Genomic DNA, 25,951 nt, shown 5'->3' with positions numbered 1-25,951 from the left:
GTGTATTTCTCTTTCTAGGCAAATAAAGGTGTGAATGGTAGTGTACAGGTGTATTTCTCCTCCTTCCAAGCAGGTGGTGAGAGTGGTAGTGTACAGGTGTTTCTCCTTCCAGGCGGGTGAAGGTGTGAATGGTAGTGCACAGGTGTATTTCTCCTTCCAGGCGGGTGAAGGTGTGAATGGTAGTGCACAGGTGTATTTCTCCTTCCAGGCGGGTGAAGGTGTGAATGGTAGTGTACAGGTGTGTTTCTCCTCCTTCCAAGCAGGTGGTGAGAGTGGTAGTGTAAAGGTGTTTCTCCTTCCAGGCGGGTGAAGGTGTGAACAGGTGTATTTCTCCTCCTTCCAAGCAGGTGGTGAGAGTGGTAGTGCACAGGTGTATTTCTCCTTCCAAGCAGGTGAAGGTGTGAATGGTAGTGTACAGGTATTTCTTTATGACACGATGAGTCCACGGATCATCTTAATTACTAATGGGTTATTCACCTCCTCGTCAGCAGGAGGCGGCAAAGAGCACCACAGCAAAGCTGTTAAATAACTCCTCCCTTCCCTCCCACTCCAGTCATTCTCTTTGCCTACGTTAGTGATAGGAAGTGGTAAAGTGAGATTAGATTCTTCAATCAAGAGTTTATTATTTTTAAAGTAGTGCAAGATTGTACTGCTTTGTCCTAGGGTGTAGCCGTAGTCCATATCAGTCTCTTCAGTAGAGCATTGGTGGCTTTAGAGTAATGGGAACTTGTGGGACATAATTCTCACTGCGCCTCCCATATTTAATGCTGTCCTAATTTCCTATAGTCTGAGGAAATATGACTCAGTCTTTGATTTCTCTGCAGGTCGATGTGAGGAGGACCTCTCAAACCTGTGAACTGCCTTACTATCAGACAGTAATATGAGGTAAGTGCTACTTTTATTTTCATGGAGCAGAGACAACTCAGAACAGAGTAAGCACATTAGATTGACCTTATACTCCATATAAAGGGGCTCAAGTTAAATTGGGGCACTTTATTACATTTATAAACTCTCCTAGGCTGGAGAGGACTGCAGACAGAATCTTATAGCAGGGACTGAAGCTGGTTAGAACACTGCTATGTTGGCTACGGTGGTTAAGGGGTTAACTTTTTCCCGGGAAGAAAGCTTTACTTGGGTACGCCCACGATGGGCGGATTTGTCTTCTCTGCGCGTCAATTCTATGCGCTTCAGTCCGGGAAGACAAGTGAGGACAGTTAGCCTATGCCGGTCTAGGAGCACATGTTCCGTGCTAGACATGCTTTCCTAGGACCAAACTGCTGAATTTGTTTTCTGGAGGTATTCCGGATTGTATACTGCGTGCTGGGAATACATTCAGCTCTTGGCCAGTAAGGTAGGCGCCTCAGCAGCATAGCTTAGGTGTGGAGGTAGCTGCAAGTTTATTTAGTAGGGTAAATAAGCAGACAGTGTTATTTCTACTTTACACAGACCACAGAAAAATAGTTGCGGTTTGAATTTAAAGTGACAGTAACATTTTTTTGGGATTAAAATTTCAGGTTTTTATTCAAAAATTTACCAAGTGTGAACCAGTATGGATCAAGGGACTTTGCAAAATGTTCCTTGCTTTTTGTGTTTTAATGCTATTGTGGAGCCACCAGTACCTTTCTGTCCCTCATGCATTGAGAGGACTTTAAGTTATAAGGAAAAATAAAATTCTGAGCCAACTTCTTCTAAGGCGTATGTTGTCCAGGAATCTGATTAAGTACAATATATGCCGCAACTTTCTCCTCAAGCGCTCCAAGTTTTACTGCCCTCACAAACAGTGCCCTGCTCCCGCTGGAGTTACTTTAAGAGGCATCGCATCTCTCATGTCTTCTACAATTGCTGATGCGCTATCTGCCTTTCCTTTGTTGCAGGGGAAGCGTAAAAGGAAGATAAGACAGTCAGTAAGCGAGGTCTCTGATGCAATTGTTGCGGTTTCAGAGACCTCTCAGAAACCTGAGGATGCCATAGTAGCATCTGAAGGCGAGATTTCAGATTCTGTAAGTGTAATTCCTCTCGCGGGTACTGAGGTTTTTTTTCTTAGATTTAAACTAGAGCACCTCCATTTATTACTTAAGGAGGTTTTAGCTACTTTAGAAGACAGTGACTCCACGGTTGTGGTTGTCCCTAAAAAGTCCAGTAAGCTGAACAGTTATTTTGAGGTTCCTTCCTCAACTGACATGTTTCTGGTTCCTGACCAAGCTTCTGATGAGATCCAGGATAGGATAAAGGCTCTTATGTTAGCTAATTCCTTTATTACGGACGCTTCCCTTCAAGTTATCAAACTGGGAGATAAGATTTCGGGGTTTTCTATTCTGGCTCGCATAGCCTTGGTCTGTGGACATTTTCTCTAAGTCCAAACTTCTAGCTATTCCTTACAAGGGAAAGACCTTATTTGGACCTGGCCTATCGGAAATTATCTCAGATATCACGGGAGGTAAGGGTCACCTTCTTCCTCGAAATAAGCAGAAAGGACGACAGAGTAATTTTCGTTCCTTTCGTAATTTCAAGGGAAGCTCTTCCACTCCAAACCTGCATGGAAACCCAGCCAGTCTTGGAATAAGGGAAAACAGTCCAAGAAGCCTGCCATTGAGTCAAAGACAGCATGAAAGTCATGCGCCCGATCCGGGAACCAGATCTTGTAGGGGGCAGACTTTCCTTCTTCACTCAAGCTTGGATTAGAGATGTTCAGGATCCCTGGGCATTAGAAATTGTGTCCCAGGGATACAAGTTGGAATTCAAAAGTTTTACTCCCAGAGGCAGGTTTCTGCTTTCAAGATTATCTGCAAACCAGACAAAGAGAGAGGCTTTCTTACATTGTGTAAGAGACCTCTCCAACCTGGGAGTGATTGTTCCCGTTCCATTACTGGAATAGGGTCAGGGATTTTATTCCTATCTATTCGTGGTTCCAAAAAAAGAGGGAACATTTAGACCTTGAGTTTAAATTAAACAAATTTCTCAGAGTACCGTCCTTCAAGATGGGAACTATTCGTTCCATTCTTTCCTTGATCCAGGAGGGTCAATTTATGACAACAGTGGATTTAAAGGGCACGTACCTACATGTTCCTATTCACAGGGATCATCACAAGTTCCTAAGGTTTGCCTTCCTGGACAAACATTTCCAGTTTGTGGTTCTTCCTTTCGGTCTGGCCACAGCTCCCAGAGTTTTCACAAAGGTTCTGGGATCGCTGTTGGCAGTGCTTCGGTCATGGGGCATTGCAGTAGCACCCTATAGTCCAGGCGCCATCCTTTCAACAAGCAAGATCCAACCCCAACATGGTGTTATCTTTTCTGCTATCTCACGGATGGAAGTTAAATTTGGAAAAGAGTTCCTTGGTTCCTAATTCAAGGGTAACTTTCTTAGGGACCATAATAGATTCCCTGTCTATTCAGATTTTTCAGACAGAAGTCAGGAAATCAAAGATTATCGATACTTGCCTAGTCGTTCAGTCCACTCCACGGCCGCCAGTAGCTCAGTGCATGGGAGTAATCGGGCTGATGGTATTGGCAATGGACATAATCCCGTTTGCTCTGTTCCACCTCAGACCTCTGCAGTGAAGCAGGCTCTGGCAATGGAACAGAGATTATGCGGACTTGTCTCCTTGAATACTTCTGGAGCAGGAGACAAGGGATTCTCTGCAATTGTGGTTGTCTCTGAATCGCCTCTCCCAGGGAACCTGCTTTCGCAAACCATCTTCGGTGATTGTGACAATAGACGCCAGCCTTCTAGGGTGGAGAGCAGTCTGGGGTTCCCTAAAAGCTCAGGAAGTTTGGACTCAGATTCTGTTCTTCCTATAAACATTCTGGAGCTGAGAGCGATCTTCAAAGCTCTTCTGGCCTAGCCCCAGTTAGCCTCAGTCCGGTTTATCAGGTTCCAGTCGGACAATATAACTTCAGTGGCTTACATCAAATCATCAGGGAGGAACGAGAAGTTCCTTAGCGATGACAGAGGTAGCCAAAATAATTCAGTGGGCAGAAGTCCACTCTTGCTGTCTGGCAGCGATCCACATCCAAGGGGTGGACAACTGGTAGGCAGACTTTTCATCCGGGGGAGTGGGAATTCCATGTGGAAGTGTTTTCAAACCTGTTTCTCAGGAATTGGATCTCATGGCATCCCGACAGAGTGCCGAGCTCCCGAGATACGGGTAGAGGTCCTGGGACCCCCAGACAGAGCTGATAGATGCTCTGGCTGTCCCTTGAACCTTCAGTCTAGCATACCTATTTCCTCCGTTTGCTCTTCTTCCTCGGGTCATTGCTCGAATTAAACAGGAGAGGGCATTGGTGATCCTCATTGCACCGGCTTCGCCTCGCAGGATTTGGTATGCAGATCTTGTGGAGATGGTATCTCTGCCACCTTGGAGACTTCCGTTGAGGAAGGACCTTCTAATTCAGGGGCCCTTTCTTCACCCAAATCTAACTTCTCTGAAGCGGACTGCTTGGAGATTGAACGCTTAATTTTATCCAAGCGGGGGTTTTTCTGACTCGGTCATAGACACCATGATTCAGGCTCATAAGTTTGTAACTAGAAAGATTTACCATAAGATTAGCGTAAATATCCCTATTGGTGCGCATCCAAGGGCTACTCATGGAGTAGAGTTAGGATTCCTAGAATTTTGTCTTTTCTCCGAGAGGGTTTGGAGAAGGGATTATCGACAAGTTCCCTTATCTATTTTGTTACACAAACGTCTGGCTGATGTCCCAGATGTACAATCATTTTGTCAGGCCTTGGTAAGGATCAGGCCTGTATTCAAACCAGTTACTCCTCCATGGAGTCTTAATTTAGTTCTCAAAGTTCTTCAAGGGGCTCCGTTTGAGCCTATGCATTCCTTAGATATTAAGTTGTTATCTTGGAAAGTTTTATTTCTTGTTGCTATTTCTTCTGCTCATCTTATTTTCCATTCAGGTAAGGTATTTTTACGTACTAAATTAGGATTCCTTCCTAAGGTTGTTTCTGATCAGAACATTAATCAGATTGTTGTTCTTTCTTTGTGTCCTAATCCTTCTTCTCAGAAAGAACGACTTATGCACAATTTGGACGTAGTCCGTGCTTTAAAGTTTTACTTGCAATCGACTAAGGACTTTCGTCGGTCGTCTACGTTTTCCTGAGAAAATCGCAAAGAAAAAGACAGAAAGCTATGGCAACTTCTTTCTTTTTGGCTGAAGAGTATCATACGTTTTGCTTATGAGACTGCTGGACAGCTGCCTCCTGAGAAAGTTACGGCTCATTCCACGAGGGCTGTTGCTTCCTCATGGGCATTTAAAAAAACAGAATTTATGTTTACCTGATAAATTACTTTCTCCAACGGTGTGTCCGGTCCACGGCGTCATCCTTACTTGTGGGACATTCCCCTCCCCAACAGGAAATGGCAAAGAGCCCAGCAAAGCTGGTCACATGATCCCTCCTAGGCTCCGCCTACCCCAGTCATTCGACCGACGTTAAGGAGGAATATTTGCATAGGAGAAACCATATGGTACCGTGGTGACTGTAGTTAAAGAAAATAAATTATCAGACCTGATTAAAAAAACCAGGGCGGGCCGTGGACCGGACACACCGTTGGAGAAAGTAATTTATCAGGTAAACATAAATTCTGTTTTCTCCAACATAGGTGTGTCCGGTCCACGGCGTCATCCTTACTTGTGGGAACCAATACCAAAGCTTTAGGACACGGATGAAGGGAGGGAGCAAATCAGGTCACCTAAATGGAAGGCACCACGGCTTGCAAAACCTTTCTCCCAAAAATAGCCTCAGAAGAAGCAAAAGTATCAAACTTGTAAAATTTGGTAAAAGTGTGCAGTGAAGACCAAGTCGCTGCCCCTTGTCCATTTTACATAGTTTCTCTGGGATGACCAACTTGTCACAATCATCCAAAGTGGATAATACCTCCTTAAGCAGAATGCGGAGATGTTCCAACTTAAATTTAAATGCAATCACATCAGGTTCAGCCTGTTGAGAAATGTTCCCTGAATCAGTAATTTCTCCCTCAGACAAAACCTCCCTGGCCCCATCAGACTGGGTTAGGGGCCCTTCGGAAATATTATTATCAGCGTCGTCATGCTCTTCAGTATCTAAAACAGAGCAGCCGCGCTTACGCTGATAAGTGTTCATTTTGGCTAAAATGTTTTTGACAGAATTATCCATTACAGCCGTTAATTGTTGCATAGTAAGGAGTATTGGCGCGCTAGATGTACTAGGGGCCTCCTGAGTGGGCAAGACTCGTGTAGACGAAGGAGGGAATGATGCAGTACCATGCTTACTCCCCTCACTTGAGGAATCATCTTGGGCATCATTGTCATTATCACATAAATCACATTTATTTAAATGAATAGGAATTCTGGCTTCCCCACATTCAGAACACAGTCTATCTGGTAGTTCAGACATGTTAAACAGGCATAAACTTGATAACCAAGTACAAAAAACGTTTTAAAATAAAACCGTTACTGTCACTTTAAATTTTAAACTGAACACACTTTATTACTGCAATTGCGAAAAAACATGAAGGAATTGTTCAAAATTCACCAAATTTTCACCACAGTGTCTTAAAGCCTTAAAAGTATTGCACACCAAATTTGGAAGCTTTAACCCTTAAAATAACGGAACCGGAGCCGTTTTGAACTTTAACCCCTTTACAGTCCCTGGTATCTGCTTTGCTGAGACCCAACCAAGCCCAAAGGGGAATACGATACCAAATGACGCCTTCAGAAAGTCTTTTCTAAGTATCAGAGCTCCTCTCACATGCGACTGCATGCCATGCCTCTCAAAAACAAGTGCGCAACACCGGCGCGAAAATGAGGCTCTGCTTATGCTTTGGGAAAGCCCCTAAAGAATAAGGTGTCTAATACAGTGCCTGCCGATATTATTATATCAAAATACCCAGATAAAATGATTCCTCAAGGCTAAATATGTGTTAATAATGAATCGATTTAGCCCAGAAAAAGTCTACAGTCTTAATAAGCCCTTGTGAAGCCCTTATTTACTTGCTGAATAAACATGGCTTACCGGATCCCATAGGGAAAATGACAGCTTCCAGCATTACATCGTCTTGTTAGAATGTGTCATACCTCAAGCAGCAAGAGACTGCACACTGTTCCCCCAACTGAAGTTAATTGCTCTCAACAGTCCTGTGTGGAACAGCCATGGATTTTAGTGACGGTTGCTAAAATCATTTTCCTCATACAAACAGAAATCTTCATCTCTTTTCTGTTTCTGAGTAAATAGTACATACCAGCACTATTTCAAAATAACAAACTCTTGATTGAATAATAAAAACTACAGTTAAACACTAAAAAACTCTAAGCCATCTCCGTGGAGATGTTGCCTGTACAACGGCAAAGAGAATGACTGGGGTAGGCGGAGCCTAGGAGGGATCATGTGACCAGCTTTGCTGGGCTCTTTGCCATTTCCTGTTGGGGAGGGGAATGTCCCACAAGTAAGGATGACGCCGTGGACCGGACACACCTATGTTGGAGAAATGAAGCTTCCGTGGAACAGATTTGCAAGGCTGCAACTTGGTCTTCTCTTCACGCTTTTTAAAAATTCTACGAATTTGACACTTTTTTGCATCGGCTGAGGCCGCTTTTGGGAGAAAGCAGTGGTGCCTTCCTTTTAGGTTCCCTATCTTGTCCCTCCCGTATCATCTGTGTACTCTAGCTTGGGTATTAAATCCCATTAGTAATTAAGATGATCCGTGGACTCATTGTGTCATAAAAAAAGAAAAGAAAATTTATGCTTATCTGCTAAATTTCTTTTTTGACACAATGAGTCCACGGCCCGCCCTGTTGGTTATTGTAAACTTCAGACACCTCTGCATCTTGGTTTTTCCTTTCTTTGCTTAACTTCGGTCAAATTACTGGAGTGGAAGGGAGGAGCTATTTAACAGCTTTGCTGTGGTGCTCTTTGCCGCCTCCTGCTGACCAGGAGGTGAAAATCCCATTAATAAATAAGATGATCCGTGGACTCATCGTTTTAAAAAAGAAATACATTTATCAGGTAAGTATAAATCTTCTTATTTCTCCTCCTTCCAGGTGGATGAAGGTGTGAATGGTAGTGTACAGGTGTATTTCTCCTCCTTCCTTTTGTGCACAGTTTAACATTATGCATGAGTGTACTCAAGTTATGCAATAGGTTTAGACCATGACAATGTGTTCATCTCTCAATAAAAAGATTGATCAATTATATTGTGCGACTGCTCAGGTCATTAAATGCACATAGATGAATTACATAATTAAATAGAAACATATTTACAATATAAAGGTATTGGCAAAAATGCTTCTAGCAAAAGTTATCACAGTTTTAAGATTATTTTTTTTTCTCTGCCCATGCCTGTGAAGCATTGCTAGATATTCTCAGTACACCAGCATTTTACATACTGCAGCTGCTCAGAGCACCAGTGGGGCTTGGATCATGTCAGCAATTAACAAATAGTCATTACTAGATGGAACAAGCACCTTAGATTCCCCGAGTAATTTCTTTGTTTAAAATGCTGGTGCACACTTAAATACACGTTTAAAACAGTTATAGCTTATGCAAGAAGCATTTTTTGCTTATACATGTATATTACAAAAAAAAAAAATCTTCTATTCAAAACTGAAATGAATCCATGTAAATTCAAATTTTGGCTGGAACGTCCCTTTAAAGCAAGGTTTTTACTTCTTGACTAAACTAATTTTGTTTTTTTCCAGAGTAATGGAGTACACCAAACAACCTACCTCGCCCAGCGCTACTGCAGTGAAGCAATCAAAGAGATAAGTAAATTGCATCCTTCCCCTGAGAGAGACGCACTTATACAGCTTACAGAAACTGTGCTCACCCGGGATAAATGACCCCATAGAAAGTGTACTCTTCATGGCAGCTACCACCAAATTGTGCCTAATGCAACACTTAAAACACAGCTGGACTTTGCTTTCTCTGTGAACCACCAAAAAGAACTATTTTAAAATCTGTATGGATAAAAACCTTTATGCATTATAGTACTGTATTTTTTAATGTTTGATTTTTATCAGCAAGAGCCATATTGTCATGAACACTCAATACAAGCAGTATTAATGAAACAATAAAATGAAGCCATTCTATCCTAACAAGTAGATGGTGTATTTTCAAGACAATTAATATAAAGACATCAATTAATCACATTATGTGCCATAATGAAATCTACATGTAAAAAAAAAAAAAAAGACAGTCTCCTTTGGATTCTTTTTACTTGTCTGTTTAAATCATTAAATTTCAAAGACAAAGGGATATAAATCCTACACACATTTTCTTTCATGATTTAGATCGCTTGCAGTTATCAAATGTGCTTCATTCTCTTACTATCCTTTGTTGAAGGTGCAGCAAAGCACTACTGCGAGCTAACTGACCACATCAGGTGAACCAATCAGAAGAGGGATAGGGCCACCAATTAGCAGCTAGCTCCCAGTAGTGCACTGCTGCCCGAGCCTCTCTAGATAAATTGTTTACAATTGCATGCTCTATTTATGTCAAATGACACAAAATAAAACAAATCCAAGGGGAATGCATCTTATGGCTTCACATAAATACTAAATTATGGCTAAAACAAAGTTATTGCTTTTTTAATTTTTATTTTAAATCAATTATTCATTAAGTAAATCATGCACATACACCTAATTGTTGGCGTTTTTGAATGGTAGAATACATTTATGGACTGTTAACCCCTCCAATAGTTAAAGGCAATACAAGAAATAGGCCTGTAGAAAAAGGTACACTATTGAATGTGATATAAATAAGTAATAGTTTTGCCATTTTAATTTTTTCATGTTCTGCTCTGTCAACATAGCATTCCAAATTGTAACCTCCTTAATCTGTGAAATGGATAACCAAGATATTACAGGGTTTAGGATTCTTTATTCAATGCATTTTTTTTTTTTTTTTTATAAGAACACAAAATAAATGTACTACTGCTTGGAATCTGTCATATTTACTGTCTGCTGTTGAGTGTTCAAATGTTTCCCTCATCTATATAATGAAATCCCTTAGACGTGCCAGAGCTGTATGTGTTGTATTGGACTGGCCTAAAAGCCTTGTTTACAATGGTGATCTATGGGTGGAAAGGTCAGCTTACAAAAATAAACATTATGTAAGTATTGTGTGTTTTGTATTTTCTGACAAAACCTTTGCATAGCTATCTACTTTCAAAATATACATTTGTACAGGAGTTTATTATTGGTTTCATGCTTGATTGATTGCAGTCTGATACAAGTCATCTTTATTATTTAGGAGAATGGTTTATTATAAAAGACTGTACATAAAATTTTTAACAGGTTATATACAAATGAAAAGAATTACCAATTTTGGGGGGGAACAGTATGTTTATAGATTTAAATTTCATTAGGCTGTAAAACAAAATCTAATAAGAATTTTGTAGATGCTTTACATTTTAGAAAGCAAACAAGATTTCACAACAAAACTGCATAAGATACAATTTACCAGTTAACCCTTCTATCACTTTTTAAATACATCCAGCACGTATTAGATCAAACATCTCCGTTTAAAAGCCATCTGGGCAATAGAGAGCAAGCCTAATAAATCATGACGCATGATTTCTTTTTTTGATTTTTTTTGCAATAAAATGATAAAAGCATTTACAAAACACTTGCAAAAAAAAAGCATTAGTTTAATAACAAATGTAATACTTTATATGAATACAGTAATTTTCTGCCAAAGATGATTGTTCAAGATGCTTAACCGTATTGGTCCTCTAACATATTAGTGCAACTTGTGCCTTTCTCCCGGGTGAAGTCCTGTAGACGAGACCATGCAAAATAAGAGGGCTTAGAGAAAAACGTAAGGTAGAATCTACTATTTGCGCCTCCTTCCCTGTTAAGCAAAAACATTCAAATTTGATTGTGTATCAAATGTGTTTTCCCAAAAGCCCTCTTTAGCACAGGCATTTTGTAAAACAGTCTAAATAATTTGGCCCCTTAGCCAAAAATCTTGGCACTTCACCAGTTCTGTCTATGTAATATTCTGTGCTGGTTTGTTGCTTGGTCACAAATATGCAAGAATGTATTCGCAACTATTTGAAATAAGCTTGCAAACTGTATGTTTTAAAGTAAAAATGTTATACGTAAGATGGTAAAATAACCTGTTGATATATATCCAAACCATAGATCATCATTTCTTCTACATTGACCAGGCATTTACTGGTATTTTTTTTCCAATTAACACTGGTTCAAATGCAATGCATTTATGCTTTTTTTTGTGCCAAGACTGGAATGTAGTGATCTAGGTACACTCCTATTATTAATTCCAAGATAGCTATGATAAACAGTATTTAATTATAAACAAAATTTAGAAAAATAATTAATAAAGATGCACAATTACATTGGATACACAGATGCAAAAATTTGACGGTGCTGCCCAGTCAAGCCTTGTACCCTATTTTATTCTGGTTAAGTGGTCTAATCCAGAGCATTCAGCAGGTCACACTTAAGTCCAGTTACAGTAGATGCAAACTCCTAAACACTTGTAAAATGATGCCATTAAGATTTTATGAATGCAGTTACTGCTACAAATGTGAAAAGTAGGTTTCCCTTAATTATTAATGTGTTTAAATACAGTGAAGTCTTATTACAGGAAGTTAAGACAGTTAGCGGCCAAAAATCTTCCTTCCCAATTCTTGATTTATGCCACAGGATTTTATATTATTTTAAGTCAGAATTTCAAAATATTGTGCATAAACCAAGGAACAAACAGCACTTTGGTTTGTTACTGTATTGAGCATAGAAAAATTTAAAATGGCCACTGGAGAAGTGAATACAAAATACATATTACAACCATGTTTCAGTTCACAGATGGACACTTGAGACTAAATTTGTGAGTATGCATGATAATTACAATAAATTGGAAGCATTGTGGATTTAAAAAAAAACAATATCTTGGTACATAAGTTTTGTATGCATGCTTTAAACAAATTTTAATATTAAGAATGAACCATTATCCCGTAGAAGGCAATACGACCAGCAGTAGCATTAACTTATAGTCCGAATGTTAATGTTAAGCTAACTTAGTGTTAGTTTCCATGCTGCACTGGAAAAAAAATGTAATGGCACAAAATGAATGAATTCATTAAATACTACACCCTACATCCCCATGGAGTATTTAGGCTGGTCATAAAATGAACAACGTTGAAGTAAATACGTAAGCATAAACAACTACGGTCAGTTGTTGGTAGGTCCGCAACCAGATAATCTTGAGGCTTATTGGTAGACATGCCACCATTAGCACAAACGCTTCAGGCAGCCCAGGTACCAAAAAGATTAAAAACAAGCCACAGTTTTATGTTTGAAGACATGTAACTTCTTACAATTACTTTTAAAATTAGATTAGACTTGGTACTGAATTAAAAGTCCTCATTTAAAATTGTAAAATACATTTTAATCTGCGTAATGCATGATTGATTCAACATAATTTCCAGGGAATAGACCAGTAACTCCGTTTGAGACCCCTTCATACCAGCCGTCATCATTCTTCTTTATTACGTAAATAATTGATCCCTCCATGAAAGACAATTCATCCTCCTTGTCTTTTGCATAGTCATATATGGCCACAACTAAAGATGAAAGAAAATGTAATCAGTTATATTATAACTCTAAGAAATACACACAACAACTTATATATATCCATATCATTAAGAGCTAGGCATTCAGAATCAGAACTTCTGGGCCATTTTCCTTTGCTGTAGTTGGGATAAATGGTGTTCCTGTTCTGCTAAAAATATAAAAAAATATAATTAAGGTATAAATCTTAATATACAAAATGATAAACAATTTATCTTAAAAGGGAGAGAGTTCACAATTGAAATGTTCATGATTGAATGTAAATAGAAGCATTTTTGCAATATACTTCCATTAGCAAAAATGCTTCTAGTGAATGTTTTTCAGAAAAATACGCACATGCCTGCTCAGAGAGCTGGTGGTGTGTATTGTGTCATACAAGCCACTGGTGACTCTCTGAAAGGGTAAGTACTGGTGCACAGGCCCTTACTGCATATGTGTGTATGCTGTTGAAAAACAGTAATAAAGTATTTTTGATAATTGAAGTATATTTAAATGAACATTTCAAATGTGACCGTTCTATCCCTTTAACTGATGGGTATATAGTTTTGTACCACTTACAGTATGTAAAAACATCACAGAAGCCTTTCAGACTTAATTTCTAATATAACTAACCAAGGCAAATACTATAAATGACAGCTGCCCAATAATAACATAAATAAGGGAGGGGGAGTAAAATGTCTGGGTATATGATGAAATGAAAAAAAATGTACTTAAGTAGTAATCCTATTCTCATTCTCACAAACGTTACCAAAAACTAGTAGATTATAACCAAAGCAACCCAGAGGAATAGCTGGCCGAGCCAAGATAAAATGTGTAAGCTCTTTCCCAAGGGCTTAAACCTCGTTCTGACTACCTCTCTATCACATTCTAACCGTGGGATGTCATGCACAACAGATTTTGATATAGGCAATAACTCCATTCACAACATTCCCACTGTGCTTGTGTAATCCATGTTGCTGCAGATGGATACTGTTTGGAAACAGAACAAATACTCTCAAGAGCCTATCAGAATCTTAAAACAAAAGGGTTGTCTTACATTAAAGCAAACCTGAACATGACAGTAACCTGAAAGACTAATCCCATGTCTAGATTATCTTGGTAGAATTTTAAGAACCCAGGAAGAGATGGGGAAGGTTAAAGAATACTACACACACACACACAACTAAGGCCTTTCGGCTCTCTAATCAGTAAGTCTGAGAAGGGATTCCTATACAAGGAATTTAAAGAGACGGTAAACATTATAGTTAAACATTTTGTATTGCTATAGAATAATGTTTCAGCCAAGTTTAAATGTTTCTAAAAAAAAATTACTACAATTGTTTTTCAATAACCAAACTCTACCCACTATTTATCTTATTTGGAGGAGCCAATCTGGGCTTTAGTCTGCAGATAACAAGGCTACCACTTGTTATAATGTTAGTATAAAGTGCATTGTTTTGCAGTTATCAGTTAAATCCCATTAGGAAATGATATGTAGCAGTGTTAGCCTTGATACGTTAGTAGGGTGCATTTCAAGATCTGAGAACTAGACAACCCTCACTTTTTAGAGTTAAAATTACATGAAAGGGTGCAAAAACATAATTTATGTAAGAACTTACCTGATAAATTCATTTTTTTTCATATTAGCAAGAGTCCATGAGCTAGTGACGTATGGGATATACATTCCTACCAGGAGGGGCAAAGTTTCCCAAACCTCAAAATGCCTATAAATACACCCCTCACCACACCCACAATTCAGTTTAACGAATAGCCAAGAAGTGGGGTGATAAGAAAGGAGCGAAAACATCAAAATAAGGAATTGGAATAATTGTGCTTTATACAAAAAAAATCATAACCACCACAAAAAAGGGTGGGCCTCATGGACTCTTGCTAATATGAAAGAAATGAATTTATCAGGTAAGTTCTTACATAAATTATGTTTTCTTTCATGTAATTAGCAAGAGTCCATGAGCTAGTGACGTATGGGATAATAAATACCCAAGATGTGGAACTTCCATGCAAGAGTCACTAGAGAGGGAGGGATAAAATAAAGACAGCCAATTCCGCTGAAAAATAATAATAATCCACAACCCAAAACAAGTTTTAATCTCAATAATGAAAAAAACTGAAATTATAAGCAGAAGAATCAAACTGAAACAGCTGCCTGAAGTACTTTTCTACCAAAAACTGCTTCAGAAGAAGAAAACACATCAAAATGGTAGAATTTAGTAAAAGTATGCAAAGAAGACCAAGTTGCTGCTTTGCAAATCTGATCAACAGAAGCTTCATTCCTAAACGCCCAGGAAGTAGAAACTGACCTAGTAGAATGAGCCGTAATTCTTTGAGGCGGGGATTTACCCGACTCTACATAAGCATGATGAATCAAAGACTTTAACCAAGACGCCAAAGAAATGGCGGAGGCCTTCTGACCTTTTCTGGACCCAGAAAAGATAACAAATAGACTAGAAGTCTTTCTAAAATCTTTAGTAGCTTCAACATAATATTTCAAAGCTCCTACTACATCCAAAGAATGTAAAGATCTCTCCTTTGAATTCTGAGGATTAGGACACAATGAAGGAACAACAATTTCTCTACTAATGTTAGAATTCACAACCTTAGGTAAAAATTTAAATGAAGTCCGCAACACTGCCTTATCCTGATGAAAAATCAGAAAAGGAGAATCACAAGAAAGAGCAGATAACTCAGAAACTCTTCTAGCAGAAGAGATGGCCAAAAGGAACAGAACTTTCCAAGAAAGTAATTTAATGTCCAGAGAATGCATAGGTTCAAACGGAGGAGCTTGTAAAGCCATCAGAATCAAATTAAGACTCCAAGGAGGAGAGATTGACTTAATGACAGGTGATATGAACCAAAGCCTGTACAAAACAATGAATATCGGGAAGATTAGCAATCTTTCTGTGAAAAAGAACAGAAAGAGCAGAGATTTGTCCTTTCAAGGAACTTGCAGACAAACCTTTATCCAAACCATCCTGAAGAAACTGTAAAATTCTAGGAATTATGAAAGAATGCCAGGAGAATTTATGAGAAGAACACCAAGAAATGTAAATCTTCCTAGACACAGATTTACGAGCCTGTAACATAGTATTAATTACTGAGTCAGAGAAACCTCTATGACTAAGAATCAAGCGTTCTATCTCAAGGCCCTTTTTTCCATCAGGATCTCAAATCATTAAATTTGAAGGTATGGAAATTGAAGGTCTGGTCTTAACGGAAGAGTCCAAGGTTGGCAACTGGCCATCCGAATGAGATCCGCATACCAAAACCTGTAAGACCATGCTGGAGCCACCAGCAGCAAAAACGAACGTTCCATTAGAATTTTGGAAATCACTTTTGGAAGAAGAACTAGAGGCAGAAAGATATAAGCAGGATGATAATTCCAAGGGAGCGACAACGCGTCCACTGCCTCCGCCTGAGGGTCCCTGGATCTGGACAGATACCTGGGAAGTTTCTTGTTTAGATGAGAGGCCATCCGATCTATTTCTGGAAGTCCCCAGATTTGAACAATCTGAAGAAATACCTCTGGGTGAAGAGACCATTCGCCCGGATGTAACGTCTGGCGACTGAGATAATCCGCTCCCAATTGTCTACACCTGGGATGTGAACCACAGAGATTAGACAGGAGCTGGATTCCGCCCATACAAGTATCCGAGATACTTCTTTCATAGCCTGAGGACTGTGAGTCCCACCTTGATGATTGACATATGCCACGGTTGTGACATTGTCTGTCTGAAAACAAATAAACGATTCTCTCTTCAGAAGAGGCCAGAACTGAAGAGCTCTGAAAATCGCACGGAGTTCCAAAATGTTGATTGGTAATCTCGCCTCCTGAGATTCCCAAACCCCCTGCGCTGTCAGAGATCCCCATACAGCTCCCCAACCTGACAGACTCGCATTTGTTGAGATCACAGTGCAGGTTGGACGAACAAAAAAAAGCCCCTTGGACTAAACGATGGTGATCTATCCACCACGTCAGAGAGTGTCGTACATTGGGATTTAAGGATATTAATTGTGATCTCTTTGTATAATCCCTGCACCACTGGTTCAGCATACGAAGCTGAAGAGGTCGCATGTGAAAACGAGCAAAGGGGATCGCGTCCGATGCAGCAGTCATGAGACCTAGAATTTCCATGCACAAAGCTACCGAAGGGAATGATTGAGACTGAAGGTTTCGACAGGCTGAAACCAATTTCAGACGTCTCTTTTCTGTTAGAGACAAGGTCATGGACACTGAATCTGTTTGAAAACCCAAAAAGGTTACCTTTGTCTGAGGAATTAACGAACTCTTTGGTAAATTGATCCTCCAACCATGTCTTTGAAGAAACAACACAAGTTGATTCGTGTGAGATTCTGCAGAATGTAAAGACTGAGCAAGTACCAAGATATCGTCCAAATAAGGAAATACCGCAATACCCTGTTCTCTGATTACAGAGAGAACGGCACCAAGAACCTTTGAAAAGATCCTTGGAGCTGTTGCTAGGCCAAACGGAAGGGCCACAAACTGGAAATGCTTGTCTAGAAAAGAGAATCTCAGAAACTGAAAGTGATCTGGATGAATCGGAATATGAAGATATGCATCCTGTAAATCTATTGTGGACATATAATGCCCTTGCTGAACAAAAGGCAGAATAGTCCTTATAGTTACCATTTTGAATGTTGGTGTTCTTACATAACGATTCAATATCTTTAGATCCAGAACTGGTCTGAAGGAATTCCCCTTCTTTGGTACAATGAATAGATTTCAGTAAAACCCCAGACCCTGTTCTGGAACTGGCACAATTACTCCAGCCAACTCTAGATCTGAAACACATTTCAGAAATGCCTGAGCCTTCACTGGGTTTATTGGAATGCGAGAGGGAAAAAATCTCTTCGCAGGCGGCCTTACCTTGAAACCTATTCTGTACCCTTGTGAAACAATGTTCTGAATCCAAAGACTGTGAATCGAATTGATCCAAATGTCTTTGAAAAATCGTAACCTGCCCCCTACCAGCTGTGCTGGAATGAGGGCCACACCTTCATGTGGACTTGGGAGCTGGTTTTTGACTTTCTAAAAGGCTTGGTTTTATTCCAGATTGGAGAAGGTTTCCAAACAGAAACCGTTCCTTTAGGGGAAGGGTCAGGCTTCTGTTCCTTATTCTGACGAAAGGAACGAAAACGATTAGCAGCCCTGTATTTACCTTTAGATTTTTTTTCATGAGGCAAAAAAGTTCCTTTCCCCCCAGTAACAGTTGAAATAATAGAATCCAACTGGGAACCAAATAATTTATTACCTTGGAAAGAAAGAGAAAGCAAAGTTGACTTAGAAGACATATCTGCATTCCAAGTTTTAAGCCATAAAGCTCTTCTAGCTAAAGACATATACCTGACATCAACTCTAATGATATCAAAGATGGCATCACAAATAAAGTTATTAGCATGTTGAAGGAGTTTAACAATGCTATGAGTATTATGGTCTGATACTTGTTGTGCTAAAGCCTCCAACCAAAAAGTGGAAGCGGCAGCAACATCAGCCAAAGAAATAGCAGGCCTAAGAAGATTACCTGAACATAAATAAGCTTTCCTTAGAAAGGATTCAATCTTCCTATCTAAAGGATCCTTAAAGGAAGTACTATCTGCCGTAGGAATAGTAGTACGTTTAGCAAGAGTAGAGATAGCCCCATCAACTTTAGGGATTTTGTCCCAAAACTCTAATCTGTCAGATGGCACAGGATACAATTACAACCTTTGAGAAGGAGTAAATGAAGTACCCATATTATTCCATTCCCTAGAAATTACTTCAGAAATAGCATCAGGGACAGGAAAAACTTCTGGAATAACCATTGAAGGTTTAAAAAACGAATTCAAACGCTTAGTAGATTTAGTATCAAGAGGACTAGATTCCTCCATCTCTAAAGTGATTAAAACTTCTTTAAGTAAAGAGCGAATAAATTCCATCTTAAATAAATATGAAGATTTATCAGTGTCAATATCTGAGACAGAATCCTCTGAACCAGAAAAATCCTCATCAGAAACAGACAAATCAGAATGATGACGGTCATTTAAAATTTCATCTGAAAAATGAGAAGTTTTTAAAAGACCTTTTACGTTTACTGGAAGGAGGAATAACAGACATAGCCTTCCTAATAGATTTAGAAACAAATTCTTTTATATTAACAGGAACATCCTGAGTATTAGATGTTGAGGGAACAGCAACAGGTAATGGAACATTACTAATGGAAATACTATCTGCATTAGCAAGCTTATCATGACATTCATCACAAACTACAGCCGGAGGAACAGTTACCACAAGTTTACAACAAATGCACTTAACTTTAGTAGAACCAGCATCAGGCAGCGTCTTTCCAGAAGTAGATTCTGATCCAGGGTCAATCTGAGACATCTTGCAATATGTAATAGAAAAAACAACATATAAAGCAAAATTATCAAATTCCTTAAATGACAGTTTCAGGAATGGGAAAGAATGCCAATGAACAAGCCTCTAGCAACCAGAAGCAATGAAAAATGAGACTGAAATAATGTGAAAAAAAGGTGGAGACAAGAATGACGCCCACATTTTTTAGTATGACGCCGGAAATGACAAAAAAAAATTTGGCGCCAAAAAAGTCCACGCCAAGAATGACGCAATAAATTGAAGCATTTTCAGCCCCCGCGAGCCTAACAGCCCACAGGGAAAAAAGTCAATTTGAAAACAATTTTAAGGTAAGAAAAAAATTGATTATTCATATGCATTATCCCAAATAATGAAACTGACTTGTCTGAAATAAGGAATATTGATCATCCTGAATCAAGGCAAATATAAGTTTAAAGACATATATTTAGAACTTTATATATAAAGTGCCCAACCATAGCTTAGAGTGTCACAAAAAATAAGACTTACTTACCCCAGGACACTCATCTACATATAGTAGATAGCCAAACCAGTACTGAAACGAGAATCAGTAGAGGTAATGGTATATAAGAGTATATCGTCGATCTGAAAAGGGAGGTAAGAGATGAATCTCTACGACCGATAACAGAGAACCTATGAAATAGATCCCGTAGAAGGAGACCATTGAATTCAAATAGGCAATACTCTCTTCACATCCCTCTGACATTCACTGCACTCTGAGAGGAAAACCGGGCTCCAGCCTGCTGCGAATCGCATATCAACGTAGAATCTAGCACAAACTTACTTCACCACCTCCACGGGAGGCAAAGTTTGTAAAACTGAATTGTGGGTGTGGTGAGGGGTGTATTTATAGGCATTTTGAGGTTTGGGAAACTTTGCCCCTCCTGGTAGGAATGTATATCCCATACGTCACTAGCTCATGGACTCTTGCTAATTACATGAAAGAAAGAAATACTGACCGTAAGTAGTTTCATTATACATAACTAAATATTTTATATAAAATTCAGACTTGGTTTATCACTAAGACATTCACATAGGATCCCCCTGAGTACCACAACTGTAAACCACAAACTCATAAGGTCAAATTGTAAGGGCTCAGCAGCGGTACAGGCATCACAAAGTGTCATTTTTATCTGACTTTAGTAGAGGTGGATTACCAAGGGCAAACAGCCACCCCCACCCACGCTAAAGTGCTCGTGTGTAAGAATAGGATTTCTAAGGTATATTCCAAGATAGAACTAAACAATGTGGATATACCTTGGGTATAGTAACCAGCAAGTATACCATCTAAAATTCACAGTTCATAAATCCACTTTGGAAATGCTGAGAGACAATCCTGTCAAGTCTACAGGGTGTGCCTTTGTGTTAGTTCACAGGAAGGGTCCTTAACAACATTTAGAGTGAATGGACCCTTAAAGAGCAATAGAGAGGGGTGAAACCACATTTCTTAATATGTGCAAAGAAACTGAACTAATTTAAGTTGGAAGGAGGATATGTACAGGGGTGCTCTCCCTTCTGTCTTTGCTGAGACACTTGTACATATTATGGTTTTAGAGGCCTTACACCTACCAGTACTCTCATAGCGGATGAAATGGCTAGCGAGAAAAGTACTTTTCAGGATAATAGCTAAAAACAATTTTGATTCCTCTGGGAAGCAGTTCTATTTAATGCAAGTTTCCATGCTTCCTAACATAGAACAACCACAGATCTGTTTAGTTACAAATATGTACTGTAGTTTAAAATGATTGTAAAATCAACTCTAATCTAGATAAACTAGTATTTTCTCCAACATAGGTGTGTCCGGTCCACGGCGTCATCCTTACTTGTGGGATATTCTCTTCCCCAACAGGAAATGGCAAAGAGCCCAGCAAAGCTGGTCACATGATCCCTCCTAGGCTCCGCCTACCCCAGTCATTCTCTTTGCCGTTGTACAGGCAACATCTCCACGGAGATGGCTTAGAGTTTTTTAGTGTTTAACTGTAGTTTTTATTATTCAATCAAGAGTTTGTTATTTTAAAATAGTGCTGGTATGTACTATTTACTCTGAAACAGAAAAGAGATGAAGATTTCTGTTTGTATGAGGAAAATGATTTTAGCAACCGTTACTAAAATCCATGGCTGTTCCACACAGGACTGTTGAGAGGAATTAACTTCAGTTGGGGGAACAGTGAGCAGTCTTTTGCTGCTTGAGGTATGACACATTCTAACAAGACGATGTAATGCTGGAAGCTGTCATTTTCCCTATGGGATCCGGTAAGCCATTTTTATTCAGAACAGTAAATAAGGGCTTCACATGGGCTTATTAAGACTGTAGACATTTTCTGGGCTAAATCGATTCATATATTACACATATTTAGCCTTGAGGAATCATTTAATCTGGGTATTTTTGTTAAATAATATCGGCAGGCACTGTTTTAGACACCTTATGCTCTAGGGGCTTTCCCTAATCATAGGCAGAGCCTCATTTTCGCGCCGGTATTGCGCACTTGTTTTTGAGCAGCATGACATGCAGTCGCATGTGTGAGGAGCTCTGATACATAGAAAAGACTTTCTGAAGGCGTCATTTGGTATCGTATTCCCCTTTGGGCTTGGTTGGGTCTCAGCAAAGCAGATACCAGGGACTGTAAAGGGGTTAAAGTTAAAAACGGCTCCGGTTCCGTTATTTTAAGGGTTAAAGCTTCCAAATTTGGTGTGCAATACTTTTAAGGCTTTAAGACACTGTGGTGAAATTTTGGTGAATTTTGAACAATTCCTTCATACTTTTTCGCATTTGCAGTAATAAAGTGTGTTCAGTTTAAAATTTAAAGTGACAGTAACGGTTTTATTTTAAAACGTTTTTTGTACTTTGTTATCAAGTTTATGCCTGTTTAACATGTCTGAACTACCAGATAGACTGTGTTCTGAATGTGGGGAAGCCAAGGTTCCTTCTCATTTAAATAAATGTGATTTATGTGACACTGAAAATGATGCCCAAGATGATTCCTCAAGTGAGGGGAGTAAGCATGGTACTGCATCATTCCCTCCTTCGTCTACACGAGTCTTGCCCACTCAGGAGGCCCCTAGTACATCTAGCGCGCCAATACTCCTTACTATGCAACAATTAACGGCTGTAATGGATAATTCTATCAAAAACATTTTAGCCAAAATGCCCACTTATCAGCGTAAGCGCGACTGCTCTGTTTTAGATACTGAAGAGCATGAGGACGCTGATGATAATGGTTCTGAAATGCCCCTACACCAGTCTGAGGGGGCCAGGGAGGTTTTGTCTGAGGGAGAAATTTCAGATTCAGGGAAAATTTCTCAACAAGCTGAACCCGATGTGATTACATTTAAATTTAAGTTGGAACATCTCCGCGCTCTGCTTAAGGAGGTATTATCCACTCTGGATGATTGTGAGAATTTGATCATCCCAGAGAAACTATGTAAAATGGACAAGTTCCTAGAGGTCCCGGGGCTCCCAGAAGCTTTTCCTATACCCAAGCGGGTGGCGGACATTGTAAATAAAGAATGGGAAAGGCCCGGTATACCTTTCGTCCCTCCCCCCATATTTAAAAAATTGTTTCCTATGGTCGACCCTAGAAAGGACTTATGGCAGACTGTCCCCAAGGTCGAGGGAGCGGTTTCTACTTTAAACAAACGCACCACTATACCCATAGAAGATAGTTGTGCTTTCAAAGATCCTATGGATAAAAAATTAGAAGGTTTGCTTAAAAAGATGTTTGTTCAGCAAGGTTACCTTCTACAACCAATTTCATGCATTGTCCCTGTCACTACAGCCGCGTGTTTCTGGTTCGATGAGCTAGTAAAGGCGATCGATAGTGATTCTCCTCCTTATGAGGAGATTATGGACAGAATCCGTGCTCTCAAATTGGCTAATTCTTTCACCCTAGACGCCACTTTGCAATTGGCTAGGTTAGCGGCGAAGAATTCTGGGTTTGCTATTGTGGCGCGTAGAGCGCTTTGGTTGAAATCTTGGTCAGCGGATACGTCTTCCAAGAACAAACTCCTTAACATTCCTTTCAAGGGGAAAACGCTGTTTGGCCCTGACTTGAAAGAGATTATCTCTGATATCACTGGGGGTAAGGGCCACGCTCTTCCTCAGGATAGGTCTTTCAAGGCCAAAAATAAACCTAATTTTCGTCCCTTTCGTAGAAACGGACCAGCCCCAAGTGCTACGTCCTCTAAGCAAGAGGGTAATACTTCTCAAGCCAAGCCAGCCTGGAGACCAATGCAAGGCTGGAACAAGGGAAAGCAGGCCAAGAAACCTGCCACTGCTACCAAGACAGCATGAAATGTTGGCCCCCGATCCGGGACCGGATCTGGTGGGGGGCAGACTCTCTCTCTTCGCTCAGGCTTGGGCAAGAGATGTTCTGGATCCTTGGGCACTAGAAATAGTCTCCCAAGGTTATCTTCTGGTGGATGTTGTTCGCGCTCTAAAATTCTATTTAGATGCTACAAAGGATTTTAGACAAACATCTTCCTTGTTTGTTGTTTATTCTGGTAAAAGGAGAGGTCAAAAAGCAACTTCTACCTCTCTCTCTTTTTGGATTAAAAGCATCATCAGATTGGCTTACGAGACTGCCGGACGGCAGCCTCCTGAAAGAATCACAGCTCATTCCACTAGGGCTGTGGCTTCCACATGGGCCTTCAAGAACGAGGCTTCTGTTGATCAGATATGTAGGGCAGCGACTTGGTCTTCACTGCACACTTTTACCAAATTTTACAAGTTTGATACTTTTGCTTCTTCTGAGGCTATTTTTGGGAGAAAGGTTTTGCAAGCCGTGGTGCCTTCCATTTAGGTGACCTGATTTGCTCCCTCCCTTCATCCGTGTCCTAAAGCTTTGGTATTGGTTCCCACAAGTAAGGATGACGCCGTGGACCGGACACACCTATGTTGGAGAAAACAGAATTTATGTTTACCTGATAAATTACTTTCTCCAACGGTGTGTCCGGTCCACGGCCCGCCCTGGTTTTTTAATCAGGTCTGATAATTTATTTTCTTTAACTACAGTCACCACGGTATCATATGGTTTCTCCTATGCAAATATTCCTCCTTAACGTCGGTCGAATGACTGGGGTAGGCGGAGCCTAGGAGGGATCATGTGACCAGCTTTGCTGGGCTCTTTGCCATTTCCTGTTGGGGAAGAGAATATCCCACAAGTAAGGATGACGCCGTGGACCGGACACACCGTTGGAGAAAGTAATTTATCAGGTAAACATAAATTCTGTTTTTATTGAAAAATAATTATATGCTTGTCTGACAATTTCTTTTTTTTTGGATGATGATAGTTCATAGGGCTCCATAACTTGTGGGATAGGATATAATTCCCGCCACTAGGAGAAGGCCAAGAACCCACACAAGAGTTTCAATCCCTCCCATCTCTCCAGCAGAGAAAATGAAATGGTAGGGAAGACAAAGCGTGGTTTTATAGAGGTGGAAATTAGAACGGTCGTTCAAAAAATTTAAACAGGGGGTCTGAGGGCTATCATCATCCCAAAAGAAAATAATTTATCAGGTAAGCATAAATTTTGTTTTCTTTTATTTGATGATAGTCCATGGGGCTCTATAAAATGTGGGGTTAATACCCAAGCAGATAGTCCATGTTACAGAATGGGTGGGACAATTTTTTATAGCAGTTACTATTTGTCGGACACCGCAGCCTGAAGGACTTTCCTGTCAAAAGTTGCTTGCTAAGAAGCAAAAACCTCAAAGCAGTAACATTTTGAAATGGTATGCCGAGAAGACCATGTCACAGCTTTGCAAATCTGCTCCAAAGATGAATAATTTGTTAAAGCCCAAGAAGCAGCAACTGATCTTGTAGAATAAGCTGTCTAAACTCCTTAGTAGCTTGAAGATAAAACTTCAATGCTCCGACATCAAGATTATGTAAAAGTTGTTCCTTAGAATTCGAAGGATCCAGACACAAAGAAGGGACAACTCCTGATTGATATTTTCTAAAGAAACCACCTTAGGAAGAAAGTCATATTTAGTACAAATAACTGCTTTATCTTTGTGAAAAAAACAAAAAGGGAAAAATCAATAGATAAAGCCAATAACTCAAACTCTCATAGCGGATGAAATGGCTAGCAAGAAAAGTACTTTCCAGGATAATAGCTTGATATCCATGTGCTCAAAAGGAGGACCTCGGCTCAAAAGGAGGACCTTGCAGAACAGAAAGAACTATGTTCAAATTCCAGGGCAGAGATATAGGACACACAACTGGCCTAATTCTTACCAGCACCTAGACGAAAGTGTTAACTTCATGACGTTTAGCTAACTTTCTAAGAAAGAGAACAGATGAGGCAGAAATGTGACCCTTCAGAGAGCTAGCAGACAAACCATGGTCAAGGCCATCTTGTAAAAACAGAAGACTCATAGGAATCTTAAAGAAATACAAAAAAATTATTTTGCTAGAACAGCAATTAAAGTATGCCTTCCAAATCTTGAGAATAATATTTTGGGTAATGGGTTTTCTGGCTTGAATCAGAGTGTCAATAACTGATTCAGAGAACCCCTTGCATTTGAAACTAGGCATTCAACCTCAACACATTTAAACTATTTGAGATCCTGATGGAACAGAGGCCCTTGAGACAATAAATCTCCTGGATGAATCAACTGATGGCTGAGGTAATCCGCTTTACAAGTTTTCACTCTTGGAATGTGAATTGCTGACAGGGAGCATTGGTTCTTCTCTGCCCACAACCAAATCTGGGACAATTTCTGCATGGTCAGTGTACTTGATTTATGTAGGCCATCACCACCTTGTTGTCTGACTGGAAGGCTATTGCCACCTTGTTGTCTGACTCAGTCCGCCCCCTACCAGAACAGATTCTGGTCTGGGGGCTGCACCTTCATACAGATTTGGAGTTTGACTTCTTGGGCTGCTTGTTTTTTGCCCAGGAAAAAACAGGCTTCCAGCCCGGCTTGGAGGATTCAGACTTTTGAGAAGAGAACTTCTGGTCTCCTGAAGAACGAAAGAAACAAAACCTGTT

The 25,951-nt window shown here is 39.8% G+C and overlaps 2 protein-coding genes across 13 annotated transcripts in view; one reads left to right on the top strand and one right to left on the bottom strand.

Annotated features, from left to right (window-relative positions):
• PDSS1 (decaprenyl diphosphate synthase subunit 1) overlaps positions 1-10,098 on the top strand; it is a 93,373-nt gene extending 83,275 nt beyond the window's left edge. The window contains exon 11 of the mRNA XM_053713923.1: positions 8,680-10,098. Coding sequence (XP_053569898.1) covers positions 8,680-8,820 — 141 coding nt within the window. The 3' untranslated portion in view covers positions 8,821-10,098. The remainder of the gene's footprint in view (positions 1-8,679) is intronic.
• A 121-nt stretch (positions 10,099-10,219) lies between these two features.
• ABI1 (abl interactor 1) overlaps positions 10,220-25,951 on the bottom strand; it is a 348,244-nt gene continuing 332,512 nt past the window's right edge. For all 12 annotated transcript variants that reach the window (XM_053713914.1, XM_053713911.1, XM_053713917.1 and 9 more), the window contains one exon: positions 10,220-12,566. In XM_053713914.1, the coding sequence (XP_053569889.1) occupies positions 12,391-12,566 (176 nt within the window). In that variant the 3' untranslated portion in view covers positions 10,220-12,390. The remainder of the gene's footprint in view (positions 12,567-25,951) is intronic.

The sequence above is a fragment of the Bombina bombina genome, chromosome 5 (genome assembly GCF_027579735.1).
Source record: "Bombina bombina isolate aBomBom1 chromosome 5, aBomBom1.pri, whole genome shotgun sequence".
Lineage (NCBI taxonomy): Eukaryota > Metazoa > Chordata > Amphibia > Anura > Bombinatoridae > Bombina > Bombina bombina.
The sequence above is the reverse complement of the archived record's forward strand: the minus strand, read 5'-3'. Positions and strand labels throughout refer to the sequence as shown.